The 23,354-nt window shown below is 39.3% G+C and overlaps 1 protein-coding gene across 2 annotated transcripts in view; it reads right to left on the reverse strand.

Moving 5' to 3' along the window:
* Positions 1–23,354, reverse strand: part of edem3 (ER degradation enhancer, mannosidase alpha-like 3) — a 68,785-nt gene that overhangs the window by 31,716 nt on the left and 13,715 nt on the right. For both annotated transcript variants that reach the window (XM_063064009.1, XM_063064008.1), the window contains exons 2-7: positions 22,879–22,924; positions 11,351–11,451; positions 8,829–8,868; positions 8,619–8,731; positions 8,343–8,496; positions 6,518–6,652 (exon numbers count right to left, since the gene is read on the reverse strand). In XM_063064009.1, the coding sequence (XP_062920079.1) occupies positions 6,518–6,652; positions 8,343–8,496; positions 8,619–8,731; positions 8,829–8,868; positions 11,351–11,451; positions 22,879–22,924 (589 nt within the window). The remainder of the gene's footprint in view (positions 1–6,517; positions 6,653–8,342; positions 8,497–8,618; positions 8,732–8,828; positions 8,869–11,350; positions 11,452–22,878; positions 22,925–23,354) is intronic.

The following is a 23,354-nucleotide window of genomic DNA, read 5'->3' on the forward strand; positions in this document are numbered from 1 at the left end:
GTCTACAAAACCTTGATAGAACAGTCAGTGTTGTTGCATTCCAGTCTACTTGTTATCTTGACTGTGTGTGCATTGATGGATTTTTCCTCAACACTTGATGCTTGTTCCATCACAAAGACAGTGATGACAAGAATAAAACCAGTCGGATTTCAATTTTAATAAGACTGCAAAATGCAAGTTTTAAAATGTTTCCATTGAATATAGATGTTTAATTTAAAAGTTATCCTTATGTACATGTAAAAATCTGTTCAAAGCTCAGTTGTGCAATGCATGTACTGACATTTAAATGGCATCCTAGCAGAATGCAAATGCCTAAAAACAGTCATACCAAAGAAGGCCCAATTGTAACTCACTAATTGTGGATGAAATTTACTTCATAGCTTGTTATAAGCATCTTTCATTTAGGTTACACTTTTAATATTCCAGATATTCCCCAGGCACTTAACAGGTGACATCAACAAAAGAAATAACTTCTGTTTGACAAGGTACCAAAAAGGAAATCATCTGAAACAAAATCTGGCTCAAAGGTTGGTCAAAGAAACATGATTTAAGGAGGATCTTAAAACATAGGGAAGAACTTCCATAACTTGGGACCAAAACATGCGAAACCATCATTGCTGCCAGTGAATTAAAAATCAGAAAAAACATAGAAGACCCGTATTAAAGGATGATTTTACTTTGAAGAACTGTTTGGTAGCATGAGGATACAGGGATAGATGGCAAGATCATGGAGGGATTTGAAAACAATGGTGACTTGTCATCAAACTGGAAGCCTATATACAGTTGCAAAAAAAAACGTTTGTGTACCCTTTGCAATTGCTTGCATTAATTACTCATAAAATGTTGTCTGATCTTCATATTAGTCACAATAATAGACAAACACAATCTCTCTAAACTAATAACACACAAACAATCCACACAAAATGCTGGAGGAACTCAGTAGGCCAGGCAGCATCTACGGAAAAGAGTACAGTCGATGTTTCAGGCTGAGACCCATCAGGACCTGATAAAGGGTTTCGGGCCGAAACTTCGACTATACTCTTTTCCACAGATGCTGCCTGGCCTGCTGAGTTCCTCTAGCATTTTGTCTGTGTTGCTTGGATTTCCAGCATCTGCAAATCTTCACTTGTTTGTGAATACACAATCAATTGTACTTTTCCTGTCTTTATTGAACACATTGTTTAATCATTCACAGTCCAGGCTGGAAAGTGTACGTGAACCCTTATATTTAATATTTGGTAGAACCTTCTTTAGCAGCAATAACCTCCATCAGATGTCTCCTGTAGCTGCTGATCAGACTTGCACAATGGTGAGGAGGAATTTTAGACCATTCCTCCATACAAAACTGCATGAACAGCCCTCTTCAGGTCATACCACAGCATCTCAATTGAGATAAGGTCTGGACTCTGACTAGGCCATTCCAAAACATGAATTTTCTTTTTAAACCATTCTGTTGTTGGTTTAACCTTGTGTTTCGGATCATTGTCTTGTAGCATCATTCAACTTCTATTGAATTTCAGGTGATGGACCCCTATCCTGACATTCTGTAAAATGTCTTGATACAACTTTGAATTCATTGTTCCCTCAATGATTGCAAGCTGTCCAGGCCTTGAGGCAGCAAAGCAGGCCCAAACCATGGTGCTCCTTCCACCATGCTTCACAGTTGGAATGAGGTTTTGGTGTTGGTGTGCAGTGCCCTTTTTCCTCCAAATACAGTGGTGTGCATTTCAACCGAAATGTTCGCCTTTTGTCTCATCTGTCCACAGAACACTGCCCCAGAAGCATGGTGGAACATCCAGGTGTATTTTTGCAACCTTGAGACATGGAGCATTTTTTTTGGGAGAGCAGCTGTTTCCTCTATGGTGTCCTTCCATGAACATCATTTTTGTTCAGTGTTTTTCTTACAGTGGACACATGAACAGAGACTTTAGCAAGTTCTATAGATTTTTGCAGGTCTTTTGCTGTTACCTTTGGGTTATTTTTCACCTCTTGCAGCAGTGCACATTGTGCTCTTAGTGTGATTTTTACAGTACGGCCACTCTGAGGGAGAATAGCAACAGTACTGAATTTCCTCTATTTGTAGACAACTTCTCTGTCTCTAGACTGATGGAACACTCAGGTCTTTAGAAATACTTTTGAAGCCTTTTCCAGCTTCATGTATCTAAAATTCTACTTTTAAGGTCCTCTGAAAGTTGTTTTGATCGAGGCATAGTGCACATAAACAAATCTTTCTTGAGATGAGCAGGCTCTGTCAGAAACCTGACTTTGTGCCTCCTTACAACCCACACCTCCAATCTCATCTCATTGATTGGTACACCTGACTCCAAATAGCTTTTGTAGAAGTTCATATACTTTTTTGAACTAGACTGTGATTGTTTAAATGATGTACTCAGTCTCAACGAGAAGTAGTACAATTGTTTGTGTGATATTAGCTTAGGCAGATTCTGTTTGTCTATTATCATGACATATATGAAGATCAGACCACATTTTATGAGTAATTAATGCAGAAAACTAAGTAACTGCAAAGGGTTCACAAACTTTTTCTTGCAACTGGTAGAGACATGCAGTGAGTAAAGGTTAAAAAATAATTTGGATTGAATTGACCATGAGTTTTGAATGAGCAGATGTTAATATAGAGCAAAACTTAGCAACAGGAATAGGGTTCCCAGCACCTTGAGGCTGCTCTATTATGGGCCAAGTCAAATTTCAATTGTGTAACTTTTAAATGTGAATTGCTGTGCAATGAAATTTATGGGCATCATTAAGCTCAAAGCCTGCTCTTCCATAACATCATGGCTGATTTTACACCTCAATATCATTTTCATGCCCCAAGCCATATCTATCAATCTTAGCTTTGAATTAAATCAATGACTATCCTATTATTTTGTATCTCCATGAGATTACACCTCATTCTTTTAAACATAAACCTACTCAATCTCTCCTCATACAAGTGAACCAAGAAACAAAATGAAAATCAGAAAACTGCAGATGTTAGAAACTGAAACAAAATCAGAAATAGAAAATACTGACAACACTCAGCAGTTTGGATAACATCTGTGGAAAAAGAAATAGTTACTATTTCAGATCAAAGACTCCATCAGAACTGTTAACTCTGTCTTTTCATAGAGGCTGTCAGAGTAGCTGAATGTTTCTAGCAAATTTCCAGGAACCAGTCTGGTGATTCTTTATCACATCCCCTCTACTGCAAAATTCTCCTCCTTTTGGTAAAAGTATCAAAGTTGGACACAATACTTTGGAATGTTCTCACCAAGGCCCTTTAAAATCTTTTTCCTTGTACTCAAGTCAATTTGCAATAAAGACCAACTGAATTGGTAGCTGTTCCAGCATGCTGGCTTTCAATGACATTGAATGGAAAGATGATTTCAGGGCATGCAGGGAGAGAGAAGATTGGAAACTACAAATGTGTAAATTTGATATCAATATTTGGGAAAATGCTGTAATCTATTTATTTGAAAAATCATTGGAAGTGGCAGGACACTTTGAAAAAGGTGCAAATAAGTAATCAGTAATTCTGGGTTTTATCAAGAGACAAAGAGACGTAATGCTCATCCTTTATTTTGAACAGTGGTCCTCCAGACTGAACTGGAGTATTGCATTCAGTTTTGATCATCACATTATAGGAAGGACATGAAAGCATTACAGACGGTGTAGAAGAGATTCGTAAAAATGGTTTGTAGGATAAAAGACAACAATAACAGGATAGATTATAGGAATTTGTGATGGCATTCTTTGAGAGAAGGCTGGCGAAAGGTTCAAACGTTCAGATTAGAGATCTGAAATATCTGTACAGAGTAAACAATTAGGGTTGAGGACCAGAGTATAACAAAAGTGAAAACAATTCAGAGTGCTATTAGCGTTTTGTTTTAAAAACAATGCATGGCCAGAAACTGGAAGGAGGTTCTATTATATATTGGACAAAATACAATAGCGAAAAGTTTTCCAGGCTAGAGAAAAATGTCCAATGAAGGTAGGAGGAGTAAAAACAGGAGAGTTGATTTGGAAGAGAATTGGTCTAATGGCTTCTCCATTTTCTGATACTTTGTGTATGGACAGACAGGTCCACTTGATTATTAATATTGCAAAAATCTCTCACCGCTTTAAAGATACTGAACATTGCTGTTCTATTCTTTTGATTGAAGAAAGGATCAAACAAAGTTGATTAGATCATAAACATAGGAGCATAATTATGCCACTTGACCCATCGAGTCTGCTCCACCATTCTATCATGGCTGATTTATCTCAACCCCAATCTCCTACCTTCTCTCCATAGCCTTTGACATTCTGACTAAACAAGAATCTATCAATCTCCACTTTAAATATACCCAACAGCTTGGCATCCAAAGACTGTGTCAGTAAATTCCACAGATTCACCACACTCTGGCTATAGAAATTCCTCCTCATCTGTCCTGAATGGACATCCCTCTATATGAGGCGGTGCCCTGTAGTCCTAGAATCCCCAACTATAGTAGATAACCTCTCCACATCCACTCTCTCGAGGCCTTCTAATATTTAAGAAGTTTCAATTCTTCTAAACTCCAGTGACTACAGGTCTAGATCCATCAAACACTCCTTACACATTAACACTTTCATTCCAGGGATCATTTCTTGTGAACTTCCTCTGGATCCTCTCCAATGTCAGCATATCTTTTCTTAGATAAGGCACCCACAAACTGTTCACAACACTCCAGAAGTAGTCGGATCAATGTCTTATAAAGCCTCAACATTATATCTTTGTTTTTATATTCTAGTCCTCTCATAATGAATGGTAACATTGCATTTGCCTTCCTTACCATCAACTCGACTTGTCTGATCCTCTCAACCAAATCATTTAAGTTACAGCAAGAAGGTGGAGGGAGAGGAGGAAGAAGTACAAGGTAGTGGGTGATAGGTGAAACCAGGAGAGGGGGAGGGGTGAAATAAAGAGATGGGAAGTTGACAGGTGAAAGAGATAAAGGGCTGGAGAAGGGGAAAACTGATAGGAGAGGGTAGAAGACCATGGAAGAAAGGAAAGGGGAGAAGCATCAGAAGGAGGTGATGAATAGGTAAGGAAATAAGATGAGGGGGGAAAATGGGATTGGTGAAGAGGGGGTGCAATCACTGGAAGTTCGAGAAATCAATGTTTATTCCTTCAGGTCGGAGGCTACCCAGACGGTTTCTTTTACTTCCTCATTTGCACTGGAACCTTGGACCTCAAGTACTCCTGGGGAAGTTTTTTTGTGTCTTTTTCTGTGCTGACAAAACCAAAATATTTGTTTTATCCCTCTGCCATCATTTTATTCCCCATTAACTTTTTTGTTTGCTTTACGGTTCTTACGAGTTTACTCTCAGATTCTACTTTCCCTTTCTTTACCAATTTTCTTTTCCATTTCCTTAAATTTAAAACTATCTTTAACTAGTGTCCAGTGTCATTGTGCCTTAAAAAAGATCAAAGAAGCAGGGTGTTCTCAGAGCTGGAAAATTGAACAGAAAATCTAATGAACAGGTTCAAAATTATAAGGGCCATTTCCTCTGGCTGAAGTCTAATATCTAGAGCAGGTACATTTAGACTGATTGGCAAAAGAACTCATTTATCAACAAGCGGTCAGACAACGTGATGCAAGAGCAACACTGGATTTAATAAGTTGCTTTCAAATAAACAATTATATTAATTTTTGGAAGGAGGACAGGGAGAACAAGTGGGATTAAATAGACTGCATTTTGAAGACAGATGATGAAAAGTGGATGGACTTAATGAATTCCATAAATGCTGCAGGTTTTTATGATTCTACAAAATCTCATGACTTCTGCCATTTTCAGTGCACAAAGCATCATTGGCACAAGGACCTGAAAATAAAATTAGAGTGAAGTATTTAAATATTTTGTATTGAACTATTTAATTTTAAGTTTGAGTCTTAAACCTACTTACAAATCATTAGAATACTATTCCAGAGCTGAATGGTTTTAATTAATAGGAGAGACTAAAGAGTGGTGTCCTCTTTTTACTTGAGTTGAGAGATCGAGAGAAGATTTGATAGGTGTAAAAATCATAAAGAGCTTTGACAAATTGGGAGAGACAATTGCAGCAACAAATGAACAGGTGGTTCCACATTTTAACTTATTATCAGTGAAATTAGAGGATTTTTCTTTCCTCATATGGATAAGTCTACTATTGTGTGTGGATTATTTTCACAGATATTTGTGACACAGATTCAACTCATAATACTAAAGAATGAGAAATCAATAGTTTTCTCTTCCAAATAAAAAAATAACTTTTAGAAAACAGAGAACATTTATTATCTTTGATTCAATTACCTCCCATCCTTTCAGACTGCCGAATTTGTTGATAGTTCTTTCAGAGACCTGATAAAGGCAGCACATTTGAATGATTTTCTCTGATTCTTATGGTTAGAGGGATAACAAAAAGTGGGCCAGGGTATACTTGGATTTGAATTATGTACTTCCAACTCTAAATTGTACATGGATTCTGCCCTTTACTAATTGCTCCCTTTCCACACACCTCAAAAATTGGGTCTCCAGAAAGTCTGCTCAGAGCTGCAAACTCCAGAATAAGAGTCCCTGCGCAGGCTGTACAGGTGTCTGTTTCTGTACCCGTTCTGGCTTGCGGTTGTCTCACTCCATACTTCAGATTGACCTTTTTGTTCAAAAATATATTTTGCATTAATTACAAAGGAAATAAAGATATTTAAGTATTTTCAGGTTACCACATTTATCATTTGCTAAATAACAAAATACTCATAATAAATTTACTTTGAACTTTTAAATTATCAAAGTATATTTATGTCACTATATACAACCCTGAGATTCATTTTCTTGTGGACATACTCAATAAATCCATAATAGAATCAATGAAAGACTGCACTAACTCGGGCTTTCAACCAAAGAGCAAGAGACAACAAACTATGCAAATACAAAAGAAAGAAATAATAATAATAAGCAATATCAAAAATATGAGATGAAGAGTCCTTGAAAGTTAATTATTTTAAATTTAAGTTCAGAACTGAAGATTTTGTTGCTATTGGAATGTATCGTAAAATTGAATCCTGGTACATTTTAACATTGGGAGGACTAAAAACTCTTTCAATCACAGACTGCGAGAAAAATCATTTAAGAAGTGTCATACTGTCAGTGACATCCCTTATACACCCATTGATACTAATCCTACGTTAATCCCATTTTATTCCCTATAATGCCATTAGTTTCCCCTAGATTTTACAACTCATCTGCACATCTGGGACATTTTACAGTGCCAATTAACCTTTCGATCTGCAAATCCTTGGGACGTGGGAGTATCAAGGAAACTCGCAGTCATATGAAGAATGTACAAACTCCATCCAAGTTGGACTAGTGGTCAGCACTGAACCTAATATTCTGGAGGTGGAAGGCAGCAGCTCTGCTGGCTGCAATACTCAACTGCCTCTTTGTCCTTGTACAGTATCCAATTATGCCTGAGTAACTCTGATACATTGTTCCTGTCAAATGAGAACAACAACACTGCATTTGGAGATTATTATGCTTGAGTAATCTCCATATCACATGGGTGACATTGCAACACTGTAACTGTGATAACCACCTACGAGAATGAAGTAAAATAATTGGAAAGCTTTGAGCATTTAAGTAAGCTTTGTATAGGTGGATTTTACCAGTCCCACTGCAGCATTTGTTAAATGTTAAATTCACCCCAGTGTTGCTGCGGTGTAGGATACAGTATTTCACTTGCACCTTACTAGACTAATGTCCTACGGTTATGTTGTGGTCAACTATAGGTGTATTTTCTCTACAGCTAGACAAATGGAAAAACAATGCAGTATGTCACCAAAAAACATCACCGTTAGTAATGAATCACCATTCTCAGAAACTGCATGCACACCCATTGTCCGTCTACCACTTCTGAAAGGTTTGGCTGGGGTACATCCTGGACTCTTCACTTCCTTCAATTGTGTCATCAAGTCTGTCATAATGTATCTAATGACTAATTACTGTTCTTCCCAGTTAACAGTTCTTCACCTTAGTTAGTGCAATTTGGGATGAGGGTCTTGTTGGTACACATTTCACTGCCTCAGCTTCTCAATTCCAAAGGCCTCCTCATGCCGTAGGGTATTTCCCTTTCTCTGTTCGGCTCTTCTGCATCCATCCCATTCATTCTTTTGTTCCTCTGTTCTTCACCTTTGTCTTTCCTTCTCCATTTACACTCTTCTATTGAACTGCATCCCTCACCATTGATCCAATTATCCCTCACCCTCTAGGCCCACTTGATCTAAGGAAGTGTAGCCGCATTGCAGACTATCCACAGCATATATAATCAAAAGAAAAGTCGTACTTACCCTGGGGTATGGAAGTCCACTGGTGGTGTTGAATGCTGGTAGCAACCTGTACCCAAGTTCCTTTGCCATGTATAGAAGCTCATCATTATACCACTGCATCTGCTCACTTTGCTCTTTCAGTATTGTAGCCATCGCATGACCTCCCAGCAAACCTCTAACAAGTGAAATAGTTACTGGCATCTCACAGACTTCTCATGTGCAATTATCTATCAGATTCTGGTATTACTTTATATCATCTATTTACAAAGCTCATTTTCAACTATTGCCATTACTTACCCTAGCACTCTTATATTAGTCTCAAAGACCGAGACAACAATATCATTATCCAAGTGAACATCATTTATAACCCTTTTCACAGCGGCTTCAAATTCTTCCACTTGGTTCAGCAGCTAGAAACACAAAATCATATTACTCAGTGTCTCCTCCTGATTCTTTGACGTTCAATAGACAGTATTTTGAACCAAAAGCTAAGCTGTTTTCACTTACTGCAAGTGTATCCAAAGTGTCAACCAAAGTCAAAGAAAATCTGAAAGACAATAGTTAACAGTTAACCTGAGGGCGAAGTGAACAGTTTTAGATGTATGGCAGTGGAAGTTTGCATGATGACTTCCATATCAATTTAATGTAGTTTTAGAACTTTTTCTTCTATTCACAGCTAAATATATGGAAATCAGCCAAAGAAAATGGGCAGGCAGTACAACTGTTTATATAAGAATAGCTGAAAGTCAGAACAAAATTGTTTTGCATTTTCCACAGAAATGGAGCAGAATTGTGGAATGCAATTCTCTGCCATCAGATTTCTGAATGGTCCACAAACCCATGAGCCCCTCATTATTTGTCCTTTGCACTTTTATTATTTAGTAACTTATAGTAATTTCTAGGTCTTGTACTATACCACTGCCGTTAAACCAAAAAAATCATGACATATGTTCGCAATAATTAATCTTATTCTGATTCTGAATTCTCAGATCACTAGTAATTAGGATTTGATTTACCAAAGAGAAATTCAATTTATCACACCTATTTGACATCTGTTTCATAAGCTTTCAGCAGTTGAAATATCAGGTTAAAAATAGTTATCTCATCCACTCCCTTAATGTTTCATGGCAAGCCAATTTGAATCTTTAAGCATCTGGATTTATAAATAAGCAGACAGCTGTTTGCCTCTAACAGATGTAAAATTAATGGCTGCTGTCATTCACCGGTAGTGTTCCCACCTCAGAGCTAATAGATGGTTGATTCAATTTATTAAAATGCAAGTTATTTTCCTTTTTTTGAAATGGAGAAATCAGACAGTTAGACTGACTGAAAACTATGGTTATGAAACAGTGTACCTCAATGCTCCAGCATTGACCTGAACTGGCAGTGTTCTTTAAAAGTACCACAAAGGTTGGGGGTGTTGTGGATAATGTGGAGGGCTGTCAGAGGTTACAGCGAGACATCGACAGGATGCAAAACTGGGCTGAGAAGTGGCAGATGGAGTTCAACCCAGATAAGTGTGAGGTGGTTCATTTTGGTAAGTCAAATATGATGGCAGAATATAGTATTAATATATTTTATTAATGGTAAGACTCTTGGCAGTCTGGAAGACCACAGGGTTCTTGGGGTCAGAGTCCATAGGACACTCAAAGCTGCTACGCAGGTTGACTCTGTGGTTAAGAAGGCATAGGATACATTGGCCTTCATCAATCGTGGGATTGAGTTTAAGAGCCAAGAGGTAATGTTGCAGCTATATAGGACCCTGGTCAGACCCCACTTGGAGTACTGTGCTCACTATTGGTCGCCAAACTACATGAAGGATGTGGAAACCATAGAAAAGGTGCAGAGGAGATTTACAAGGATGTTGCCTGGATTGGGGAGCATGCTTTATGAAAATAGGTTGAGTGAACTTGGCCTTTTCTCCTTGGAGCAAAAAGGATGAGAGGTGACTGGATAGAGGTGTACAAAATAATGAGAAGCATTGATCGTGTGAATAGTCAGAGGCTTTTTCCCAGGGCTGAAATGGCTGGTACGACAGGGCATATTTTTAAGGTGCTTGGAAGCAGGTACAGAGGAGATATCAGGGGTAAGTTTTTTTACGCAGAGAATGGTAAGTGTGGAATGGGCTGCCAGCGGCAATGGTGGATGTGGAAACGATACGGTCTTTTAAGAGACCCCCAGACAGGTACATGGAGCTTAGAAAAATAGAGGACTATGGGTACGCCTAGTGATTTCTAAGGTAAGGACATGTTCGGCACAGCTTTGTGGGCCAAAGGGCCTGTATTGTGCTGTAGGTTTCTATGTTTACTCCTCTATAGATGAACACAAAACAAAATGCAAGGCCATGAATGATCAAAATTGGATAATCTTTCCCTTTCACTTTCATCTTACGGTTATATTAAATACTCTTAGTACTGACTGGTATATTTAAAAAACCTTAGATAATCACTGATAATTTATAATACTACCATCTCAACTTTTAACCTGTACTGAATTACTTTGAATTTCGAAGCTATAAAATATTTGCCTTTGGAATATTTATGATTTCAGATGATAAAAGCATAACCACATTCTAAATATTGATAATTTAGTGCAAAATGAACTCAGATCCAATAGCTACTGGATGGTAAAATACCACCTGAAGAATCTACAGTAAACTAGAAATCAGTTTCCATTTTATCGGAAGCCATTTAGCCTTCAATGTGACATAATGCAGAGGTTAAGACTTTTTGCACCACCTATACCTTACAGATAACTTGCAAAAGTGACAATTAAATTTCACTGAACACACTTTAGATGAAAAGTAACTATAAGTCTAAGATTCAGAATTAAAAAGCTTTGGGTTGAATAGGAACTCCCAAAACATCTGCTTCCTTGAAAACCAAAAAAAAATCAAAGTACAATGCATCTTCCGTACAATTCTCACTTCATCTAAACTCTTCTCTCACTTATATTTCAAACTGTTTTTCAGAATGTCTGTGAACAAATGCTGAAACTAGTAAGGGGAATTAGCCAAAAGCAGCACTAACTTGCCGAGGGCATCATCCACATCACCACGACTGGGTTCCAAGCCACGAACACGGCCGCGGCATGTCAGAGGCATTAGCTCATCAGCTGGGTATGCATGTTCCTGCACAAATGCAAAATTAAAATTAAAAATTCAAATTATGCAATTGCACTCTGCATGCACCAAATTTCACAAAAATTGATTCAATACAGAAATTAATCACATTTGGTGAGATCACATCTGGAATATTGTCTACACCATAGAGTCATAGCAGAGAAACAGGCCCTTCGTCCCATCTAGTCCATGCCAAAACCACTTAAGCTGCCTACTCCTAATGATCTGCACCTGGACCATAACCCTCCCTATCCCTACTAAATTTTCTCTGTTCTCTCTCAACCTTGTTTACATCTTTCCTGTAGGTAGGTGACCAAAACTGCATACAATACTCCAAATTAGGCCTCACCAACATCTTATACTACCTCAATATAACATCCCATCTTCTGTACTCAATATGTTGATATATGAAGGTCAATATGCCAAAAGCCTTTTTTATGACCCTATCTACCTATGACGCCACTTACAACAAATTATGGACCTGTATTCCCAGATCCCTTTGTTCTACCATACTCCTCAGGAAACTAACTTTTAATGTGTAAGACCTACACCTTGCATTAAATTCCATCTGCCATTTTTCAGCCCATTTTTCCAGACAATGCAGATCCCTCTGCAAGCCATGATAGCCTTCCTCACTGTCCACTCCACCCCTAATCTTGTTACCATCTGCAAATCTGATCATCCAGTTAACCACATTATCCTTCAGATCACTGATCTAGATAAGAAACCACAAAGCACCCAGCACTGATCCCTGTGGCACACCACAAGTCACGGGCCTCCAGTGAGAGAGGCAACCCTCTGCTGGCACTCCCTGGCTTCTCTCACAAAGCCAATGTCTAATCCAGTTTACTACCTCATCTTGAATGCCGTGACTGAACCCTCTTGACCAATTTACCATGCAGGACCTTGTAACATGCCTTACTAAAGTCCATGTAGACAACATCCACTGCCTTGCCTTCATCCACTTTCCTGGTAACTTACTCAAAAAGCTCTATAAGATTGGTTAAGCATGAACTACTACATACGAAGCCATGCTGACTATTCTTAATTAGTCCACGTCTATCCAAATACTTATATATCTGGTCCCTTAAAATAACTTCCAATAACTTTCTCACAACTTACGTAAGACTCACTGGCCTATAATTTCCTTGTTTATGTTTAGAGCCTTTTTCAAACACAGTGGAACAACATCGGCTATCCTCCAATCTCTGATACCTCCCTTATCACTAAGGATGTTTAAATATCGCTTCAAGAGTCCCGGCAATTTCTGTACCTGCCTCCCATAGGACCCGAGGGAACACCTTGTCATCCACGATGATCTGTCTCAGGGTAGTAAACACCTCCTCCTCTGTAATCTGTACAGGATCTGTGAAGTTAATGCCGCTTTGCCTCACTTCTATAGAGTCTATATCCATCTCCCGACTAAATATAGGTACAAAGAACGTATTTAAGATCTCCCCATCTGTTTTGGTTCCACACATGGATTACCATTCTGGCCTTCCAGAGGACCAAGACCTCCTGATGCAGCAGGAGCACTGGGACAAAGAACAATAAATAACAAAGAACAACTATGGGGATCAAACTCAGGAAAAGAGTGGCTTCATTTGCAATCCCTGCAGAATCTATCAGGGCAGAACACAGCTGCTCCAGAAAAGAAATGTGGGGATAAAAAATAATTCTGGACAAATACCTGACATAAAGTAAGGATGAAAACAGTAATTGAGCTAACCAAGGGAAAACAGATGAACAAAATTCCTGATGATTTTGCGCCATCATTTCATGGACCTTTAACATGATGCTCTCAAAACACTACTCTTCCTATTCTCCATCTACTCTACCAAGGGAGTACTTTCTCCAACACCCTGGTCCAAACATCCATCTCTTCTTTACCTTTCTGTGCATATACAGGCGATGCATCACAAAATGGTCACCCAATCAATGTTCGGTCACCCCATTTACAAGCATTGAATGCCAAGCCACTAGACAGTGATTTGGTAACACATTCAGACACATCCATTCAGTACTCAAGGGTAGCAGCAAACTTCCAGTCATCTGAGCTTTTAAAATTCTGATTTTTACTCTCTCTCACTCCTCTTCGCCCTAAACTATTTCAATGGAGCCTAATGCAAGAGTGAAGAACAATGCATCTAATTCTTTGAATTGAGCGTTCTGAACTGAAAATTGAGCTTAACAATTCCAAATTGCTGCAATTTGTCTTTATAAAAATCTCTAGTTCCTTGGAAATGCTTCATCTCCCTTCTCAAATATAAGTGCTACAACAGCTACTCACCAGTGTTTTGACATCTCATATTTTTCTAGCAATTCATTATGTGTGTGTAATGTAACGAATTGATCTTGGCCCTATATTCTTTTTCAGGCAGATATGGCTCGTCAGCCGTGGTAGGCAGCTCATCTAGGGGAAGGAAAACTTTGATCTCAAATCTCCGCTGCCGTGCGGCTAAACCCACTCATGGGGAAGGCTTTGTGAGTCCCTAAGGCAGTCCTACGTTGAGTTCAATGTTGACAGGCAACACCTGCGACACTGCTGGTACCAAACTGTATCGGTTTCTGCTGTTCCTTTGGGTTCATCAGATGCCTGGAGAGAGGGAGCTTGCTACATGGGCAACAGCTTGCTCTCCATATCATACTGCCCAGGCTCGTGTATCTAGACAGCTAGGACGCAATATCCATGGTCAGCTCTGACCAACAGAGGCCTCAGACAGATATTCTTTTAATGTACATGGAGGTAGTGGGATTTATGATGAATTTGACTGATTTTATCTTTTTGTGATCTTTTAAAAAATTCATGACCTGATAGAGGACGCCACGGTGATCGGGTTTCTGGCACTGAGCCTGGTTCCGTGGTGCAGAAGGGAGAGAAGAAGATGAGGCATGTGGTAGTCATAGGGGATTCCATAGTGACAGAAACAGACAGGAGGTTCTGTCAGCCTGCTAGAGATACCCACGAACTGGAGTGATAGAACTGAGGAAGGGGACAACAGAAATAAATCAAAGATAGCGTGCAACAGAGATGATAGAAAGGACAGGCAAGAGATGAAGCATAATCACAGCCAGTGGGATGAGTTACAGGGCAATACAGGTGTTGTGCAGTTAAAACAGAAAGCAACAAATACTGGACTGAAAGTGTTGTATTTGAATGCACGCAGCATAAGAAATAAAATGGATGATCTTGAAATTCAGCTACAGATTGGCAAGTATGATGTTGTGGCCATCTCTGAAACTTGGCTAAAGGATGGCTGCCATTGGGAGTTGAATGTCCAAGGACATATGGTGTATCGGAAAGATACGTTAGTAGGCAGAGGGGGTAGTGTGGCCCTGTGTATAAGAAATAATATTAAGTCATTAGAAAGGGAGGACATAGGATCGGAAGGTATAGCGTCTCTATGGGTTGAGTTAAGAAATAGCAAGGGTAAAAGAACGCTAATGGCAGTTGTATACAGGCCTCCAAACAACAACCGGGACGTGGATTACAAAGTACAGCAGGAGATAGAAAAGGTGTGTCAGAAGGGCAATGTCATGTTAATCGTTGGGGACTTTAACATGAAAGTGGATTGAGAAAACCAGACCAGTACTGGACCTCAAGAGAGAGAATTTGTAGAATATCTATGGGATGGCTTTTTAGAACAGCTTGTTGTTGAGCCCACTAGGGGATCAGCTGTGTTGGATTGGGTGTTGTGCAAAGATCGGAGGTGATAAGAGAGCTTAAGGTTAAGGAACCCTTAGGGAACAGTGATCACAATATGATTGAGTTCACTCTGAAATTTGGGAAGGAGAAACTAAAATCCAATGTCTCGGTATTTCAGTACAATAAAGGAAATTACAATGGCATGAGACGGGAACCGGCCAAGGTTAACTGGAAAGGAACACGAGCAGGGAGAACAGCAGATCAGCAAAATGAGGGAATTGCAAGATAAAATAAGAAGAAATTTTCAAATGGAGGAAGGTCACTACCATGGCTGACAAGTGAAGTCACAGCCAAAGTAAAAACAAAAGAGAGGGCATAAAAGGAAGCCAAAGCTAGTGGGAAGATAGAGGATTGGGAAGCTTTTAAAAACTTGTAGAAGGAAACTAAGAAGGTCATTAGGAAGGAAAAGATGAATTATGAAAAGAAGCTGGCGGCTAATATCAAAGAAGATACTAAAAGCTTTTTTAAGTATATAAAGAGTAATAGAGAATTGAGGGTAGATATAGGACCAATACAAAATGACGCTAGAGATGTTGAAAGAGAGATGCAGAGATAGCAGAGGAACTGAATGCGTATTTTGCATTAGTCTTCACAGTGGAAGACATCTGCAGTATACCGGACATTCAAAAGTGTCAGAGAAGTGAAGTATGTGCAGTGAAAATTACAACTGAAAAGGTGCTCAGGAAGCTTAATGATCTGAGGGTGGATAAATCTCCTGGACCTGATGGAATGCGCTCTTGGGTTCTGAAAGAAGTAGCTGGAGAGTTTGCGGAGGCATTAACAATGGTCTTTCAAGAATTGATAGATTTTGGCGTTGTACCGGATGACTGGAAAATTGCAAATGTTACTCTGCAATTTAAGAAGGGTGGGAGGCAGCAGAAAGGAAATTATAGACCTTTTAGCCTGACACCAGTGGTTGGGAAGCTGCTGGAATCGATTGTTAGGGATGAGATTACAGAATACCTGGAGGCACATGACAAGGTAGGCCAAAGCCAGCATAGTTTACTGAAAGGAAAATCCTGCCTGACTAACCTACTGCAATTTTTTGAGGTAATTACAAGCAGGGTAGACGAAGGAGATGCAGTAGATGTGGTGTATTTGGATTTTCAGAAGGCCTTTGACAAGGTGCCACACATGAGGCTGCTTAGCAAGGTAAGAGCCCATGGAATTACAGGGGAGTTACTAGCATGGGTGGAGCACTGGCTGATCGGCAGAGAACAGAGAGTGGGAATAAAGGGATCCTATTCTGGCTGGCTGCCGGTTACCAGTGGAGTTCCACAAGGGTCAGTGTTGGGACTGCTGCTTTTTACGATGTATGATTTGGACTATGGGATTAATGGAGTTGTAGCTAAATTTGTTGATGATACAAAAATAGGTGGAGGATTGGGTAGTGTCGAGGAAACAGAGAGCCTGCAGAGAGACTTAGATAGTTTAGGGAAATGGGCAAAGACGTGGCAAATGAAATACAATGTTGGAAAGTGTATAGTCATGCACTTTGGTGGAAGAAATAAACAGGCAGACTGTTATTTAGATGGGGAGAAAATTCAAAATACAGAGATGCAAAGGGACTTGGGAGTCCTTGTGCAGGATACCCTAAAGGTTAACCTCCAGATTGAGTCAGTGGTGAAGAAGGCAAATACAATGTTGGCATTAATTTCGAGAGGTATACAATATAAGAGCCGGGATATGATGTTAAGGCTCTGTAAAGCACTCGTGAGACCATTCTTGGAGTATTGTGTGCAGTTTTGGGCTCCTTATTTTAGAAAGGATATACTGACATTGGAGAGGGTTCAGAGAAGATTCACAAGAATGATTCCAGGAATGAACGGGTTACCGTATGAGGAATGTCTGGCAGCCCTTGGGCTGTATTTCCTGGAGTTCAGAAGAATGAGGGGTGATCTCATAGAAACATTCCAAATGTTAAAAGGCGTGAACAGATTAGATACGGCAAAGTTATTTCCCATGGTAGGGGAGTCTAAGACAAGAGGGCATGACTTCAGGATTGAAGGACGTCCATTTAGAACAGAGATGCAGAGAAATTGCCTAAGTCAGAGGGTGGTAAATCTGTGGAATTTGTTGCCACGAGCGGCCGTAAGAGGCCAAGTCATTGGGTACATTTAAAGCAGAGATAGATAGGCTCTTAATTAGCCTCGGCATCAAAGGGTATGGGGAGAAGGCAGGGGAGTGGGGATGACTGGAAAAATTGGATCAGCCCATGATTGAATGGCGGAGCAGACTCGATGGGCTGAATGGCCTGCTTCTGCTCCTATATCTTATGGTCTTATGGAGACATCATTTGCTTCCACTTCTGCATGAAGGACCCTCTAATTCTGCCCTCACTCAGCAAGACAACTTTTAACAACTTCCTTGCATTTAAAATTTTTGTGTAATATGCAATCTACTTCACTCGTTTTGTATCAAATTAATGTGCCTCAGTGTTCCTGCTTTTATTATACTCACTCACTGAAATCCTGTTTTGCACTTCTACTTCTTTTAATTACTTACAGGTGTCTCCCGCTTTTCGAACGTTCGCTTTACGAAACCTCACTGTTACGAAAGACCTACATTAGTACCCTGTTTTTGCTTTCAGAAGGTGTTTTCACTGTTACGAAGAAAGGCAGCACGCGATAAAAAAATCAGCGCGCGATAAAAGGCAGCGCGCCGCCCGGGCAGCCGCTCTCCCCCGGATTCGGAACGGCATTACTTTAACACGTTGTATTGAGTAGCCGTTAGCAAGATGAGTTCTAAGGTGTCGGAAAAGACTGAAAGAGTAAGGGTGTTACACTTAGCGTAAAACTAGACATAATTAAGTGTGTCGATCGTGGTGAACGAAGTAAAGACAAAGTGAGTTTGGCTTGTGGAAGTTGACGAAGATGATGTTGAAGAGGTTTTGGCATCCCATGACCAAGAACTGATAGATGAAGTGCTGATGCAATTGGAAGAGGAAAGGATAACAATCGAAACCGAATGCAGAAAGTGAAGCAACTGCGTGAGATTTTCGCTGCAGTGATAAAGTACGACTTTAATTTTGAAAGGGTACGTAGGTTTAGGGGATAGTTGCAGGATGGTTTGAGTGCTTACAAACAACTGTACCATAGAAAAATGCGCGAGGCTCAGCAATCAAGCAAGCCTTCCACATCAGCCACAGCAGACGACGAACCTTGACTTTCGACATCGAGGCAGGCAGTCATAGGAGAAGATGAGCTGCCTGCCCTGATCGACAATGAGATGACACCCCCGTGTCCCACCACCCCAACACCCGGGCCCCGGACAGATACTGTACCGATTCGCGAAGAATGCAGCGGTAGCCGGGAGGTACACAGCACATCGTTAAGAAAAAAGTCGAAGTAAACATGCTAATTAATTAGGTGCCACCTAGCACGTAATTGTCGGCCCAGATCAGAGGCGATGCAATCGGCAATCGCCTCTGATCTGCACCGACATTTACATGCCGGGCAGCACCTAATTAATTAGCATGTTTATTTCGGCTTTTTTCTTAACGATGTGCTGTGTGCCTCCCGGCTACCGCTGCATCCTTCGCGGCAATGTATCAGCCCAGAGGGTGGGGGCCACTACACCACCCAGCCTGCGACGACTCAGTCTAACACACCATCATCAGTGTGCTCGGCGCTGTTTTCCCAATTCCGGTAAGTGATACTACACTGTACATACATTATTTCTACTTTATATAGGCTGTGTATTTTTACGTGTTATTTGGTAGATTTGGCAGCTTCATAGTTTAAAAGTTACTGGAGAGCGCATTTATGCCAACAGCGCTTGCGTGAGATTTTCTGCCGAGAGCGCTTGCTTGAGATTTTTGCTACGGAGATCTGTGCAGGCAATCATTGTAGAGAAGTATTTCTACTTTATATAAGCTGTGTATTTATCATATCATTCCTGCTTTTACTATATGTTACTGTTATTTTAGGTTTTATGTGTTATTTGGCATGATTTGGTAGGTTATTTTTGGGTCTGCGAACACTCACAAGATTTTCCCCATATAAATAAATAGTAATTGCTTCTTCGCTTTACGACATTTCGGCTTACGAACCGTTTCATAGGAACGCTCTACCTTCAGATGGCGGGGGAAACCTGTATTTACAAGCAGATAAACTTTGTAGCCTTCTCAACTAGTATTATGCATGGAAAGCTGATACCAGAACAATTTCTTGTTCTGGGTCAAGGGTTAAATCCTTTGGATTAATGCAATATTTACCCATCTCGGTGCAATAATGCACACGAGTAAAATAAACATGACTCCATCTCAGCCCACACCCTATGGAGTTTTCAGATTGCTGTACAGAGCAAACACATGCTGGATGATGAATTTCCAGCAAAGAGAGCTAATAGAAAGCAAACAGATTTAGCAAGGAAGCCTCATGCTGAATATCAAACATCTATTATTTTAATAGACAATCATTTACATAAAATATTTTGTTATTTATGAAGCTGTCAAGCCTTTGACAGTAAATACTGAAAGGAATTGCATTTTTAAATTTGTTTTAACTTATGCATAAAATAAAAAAAATACATGATTGATCAAGGTTTAAATTGTTCTGATACCAGAATTAATATTAATAACATGAACATTACCCAAGCATTTAAGTGAGAGGCTCATGGAAATTTGTGTCTATTTACTCATTAAAATAAAATATATATGCAAGTTAAATGTGGAACATTTATATTTACCCTTCATAAAATTATGACTAATACATTATGCAACAATGAGGTGTACACAGAATATACAATAAAATGGAAATAATAATCTTGCACTTTAGATGAGACAAAAAGGCAAAACTATTAAAGCCAATTAGTATTACAAACAAAATAATGATTTTTGTTTAAATGATGTCCTTCAATCAAGAAACGTAATGTATTTTCAGAATGGTCTTACATTCTAAAACAGAACTCAGATATGTTGATCTGGTTGTTCATATCCTGCTTTTCCAGGAACAAGAAATTATCATAAAAAAACAAACCACGGATGTTGAAGATCAGAAGCTCAGCAGAGAAGCAGAGTTAACGAGGGTGGTTCCAATTTCTGTTATACAGGCGAGTATCACTCTATTCATGAAAAATGATCATCCCAGAAACACATAAAAATTACTCAACTGAGAATCGGAGAGGCAACAAAGTAGGAATGCTGATGAGACAATCAGCCCTGGAATACTCTTACCACCTTCAACAAGCAAGAAAATTAACTCTGTGGTAGAACTTCAAGACTCACTCCCACCTCAGTTTGAGACCTTTGGTTTCTGTTCCTCATCTCTTCTTCACACCCATCAACTCTGGTTGAAAGATACCCTACAGTAATTCATCCTGTTGTGCAGGTGCTGTCTCATTGACATAACTATCCAATACTTTCCAATTCCTTCCTCTTTTCCATGCAAATCCTCATATTTTCCTCTTCAAGCACTTAGCCAATTCCCTTCTGAAGTCAGCTTCAGTAAGATTTCACCACCAGATGCATCTCCCTTCCAGCATTTCAGAAGGCCCTTTCTCTTCACAGCTTCCTGCTCCACTCCTGTCTCTCAACAGCCACATCCTTCCCAGAGCATGCTCCCATCTAACCCCAAGAAATGCAACTTCTATCCTTTTACTTCCCATTATTCAGAAATCAAAAAATTAATCCAAGTGAAGCAATGATTCACTTGCACTTTTCCTAATCAAGTGTACTACCTTTGGTGAGCACAACGTAGTTTCCTTTGTATTGAAGAAACCAAATACAGATTGGATTATTGCAATGCAGAAGTGACTGCAAGCTCCCATTACTCACCACTTGAATTATTTTCTTCTCCCACTCTAACCACATGTCTGCAGGCATTCTGCACTGTTATAATGATGCCTAACAGAAGCCTGAGGAGCAGCACTTCATCTTCTCAGAGGCCTTCCTGACTCAACACTGAATTCTGCAATGTTAGGTAACTTGCTTTATCTGTCTGTATCAGAAAATGCCATTTCTCTGTAAACCATCCGTTATTTTACTTAGAGAGACAGCACGGAACAGGCTTTTCCTTTAAGCCATGCCACCCAGCAACCCACCGATTCAACCCTAGCCTAATCACAGAACAATCTACAATCATCAGTTAACCCACTACTAACCTGTACACCGAGGGACTGTGGGAGGAAAGCAGAGCACCCAGAGGAAACCCACGCACACATGGGAAGGAACATACATAACACCTGCTTACAGAGGAGGCCGGAATTGAACTCCGAATTCCGACATCCCAAGCTGTAATAGAATCGCTTCCTTAGCACAGCCTAACCAGCTGCGTTATAGCATGCATTTCATGCCTTTTCACATTCCTATTGACTGGAATATACAGTTCGGTCTTGCCTTTGTAGCTAAGCCAACAGTACACTGACTACTATCTTAGAATGTCAGTGTATAATTAACATTCTCACAAAAATATGATTCAGGTTTGAACCTTTCTGTTTTAGAAACATAAAATCACCCCTGAAGCAAGAGATAACTCTGTAGAATATTCATCCTGCATTCAGCTGAACACATTCTATTTTCAAAGCACACATAGAAACCTACGAACCTGTACAAAAATTGAACAGGAATAAACAGACTAAGTACAGGAAGGATGTTCCCAAGGATGTAAAGTCCAGAAACAGAGTACAGAGTTTAAAGATGCTGTAGCATGCCATTTAGAACTGAGATTAATAGAAATTTATTCAATTAAAATATAGTGAACACCTCTACCACAGAAGATAAGCAAGGCAAGGTCATCAAAAATACTTACGTTGATATTTTTTTCTGAATACGAAAGTGATGAGAGTGTTGCGGAGAAAAGGAGTAACAGGATATTGAAATAAATCAGCCATGACCATTTTACAAACTGGATCAGTCCTTACGTAAGTGTCAGAGAGCCAAGTCTGCTTCTTCTCTATCTCCATGACCGCACCACTCTTAGTCATTTGCAGGAAAGTTATAAATAATTGCTTTTTTAGATGTATACATAAAATAGCTTTACTTTCTCTGTAACCAAATAAACTTTGGAATAAGCTATACAGCTCTGTGCTGCACATGACACCTTTATATTCATACAGCACTATCTGCCCTAATAAAATTACATGCAGTGACTGGCATGGCAAATTTGAAAAAGCTAGCAACCTTCAAACAGTCTATAGAATTAAAAATCCATTAATTTGTTGGATTTTGGATCTGCTTCCAATTTTATAACCACATCCTTTATTGCTCTAAAGTTGATAAACTAATTCTGCATGTTAGCGCATCATGCTGAGCTGACTCAGATTCCTTTATATTGCAGATGCACAAGATAAAAATAATTGCTATTCCTTCATAAAAGAACTGCATCATTATTCAAGGTTCCATTTAATTTAGGCGTAAAAGTAATCTACACCCATTAAATTATCAAACTGTTTCAAAAATAAATGAAAAGTTTTGGATTCCAAATCACATTCTACAGCAGTCATTGCAATAAGACTGCAATGACAATACTGAACTGGTACCTGTAGAATATGTGCATGCTCTATGTGCAGGTGGGAGGGTATCTCTCGGTTTAATTTTGTGTACCTTAAAAAATGCAACAGACTCTCCAATTGTAGTACTTTGCAACATGGCTTGATGTTATACTTCGTATTTCTATCAGTCTGACAATGCAACTACATTCTTAAATACAACACTTCCATGTGCCACATAAACAAAATTATATATAATCAAAAATAAAAGAATTTCAATAAATAAAGATTGGTGGACTTACCATGTAATTTTGATATGCATGATCAAACATCTCCAATACTTGATCCCTGTAAGTGGAAAAAATGCATCAAATTCATGCATGTCCAGAAGAGCAGTAAAATTATACCCTCCTGGGTCTACAACAGCATTACATTATCCCATGTCAATTTTTTTTATTACAAAAGCTCTTAAATTAATACTTAAATACTTAAAAAGCTCTTAAATTAATCAATACTTTCCTTCAGACAAATGAAACCATTTGTCCTTGTACCAGTGGTGTCACAATTGGTGGTCATGGAAGTAAATGGCAAATCTTTCTAATGCATCTTTGGTGAAATATTAGACGTCACAATCAGTAAAGAATTTTGAAAAACCAATGCAATCCACACAATTATTTATTTTACAAACAGTAAAAACCAGTGGACCCCAACCTCCGGCCCGCGGACCAAACAAGCTTTCTCTCAAAGATGTGCTGGGTGCATTCCGGCTACCGCTGCA

The sequence above is a fragment of the Mobula hypostoma genome, chromosome 12 (assembly GCF_963921235.1).
Source record: "Mobula hypostoma chromosome 12, sMobHyp1.1, whole genome shotgun sequence".
Taxonomy (NCBI): domain Eukaryota; kingdom Metazoa; phylum Chordata; class Chondrichthyes; order Myliobatiformes; family Myliobatidae; genus Mobula; species Mobula hypostoma.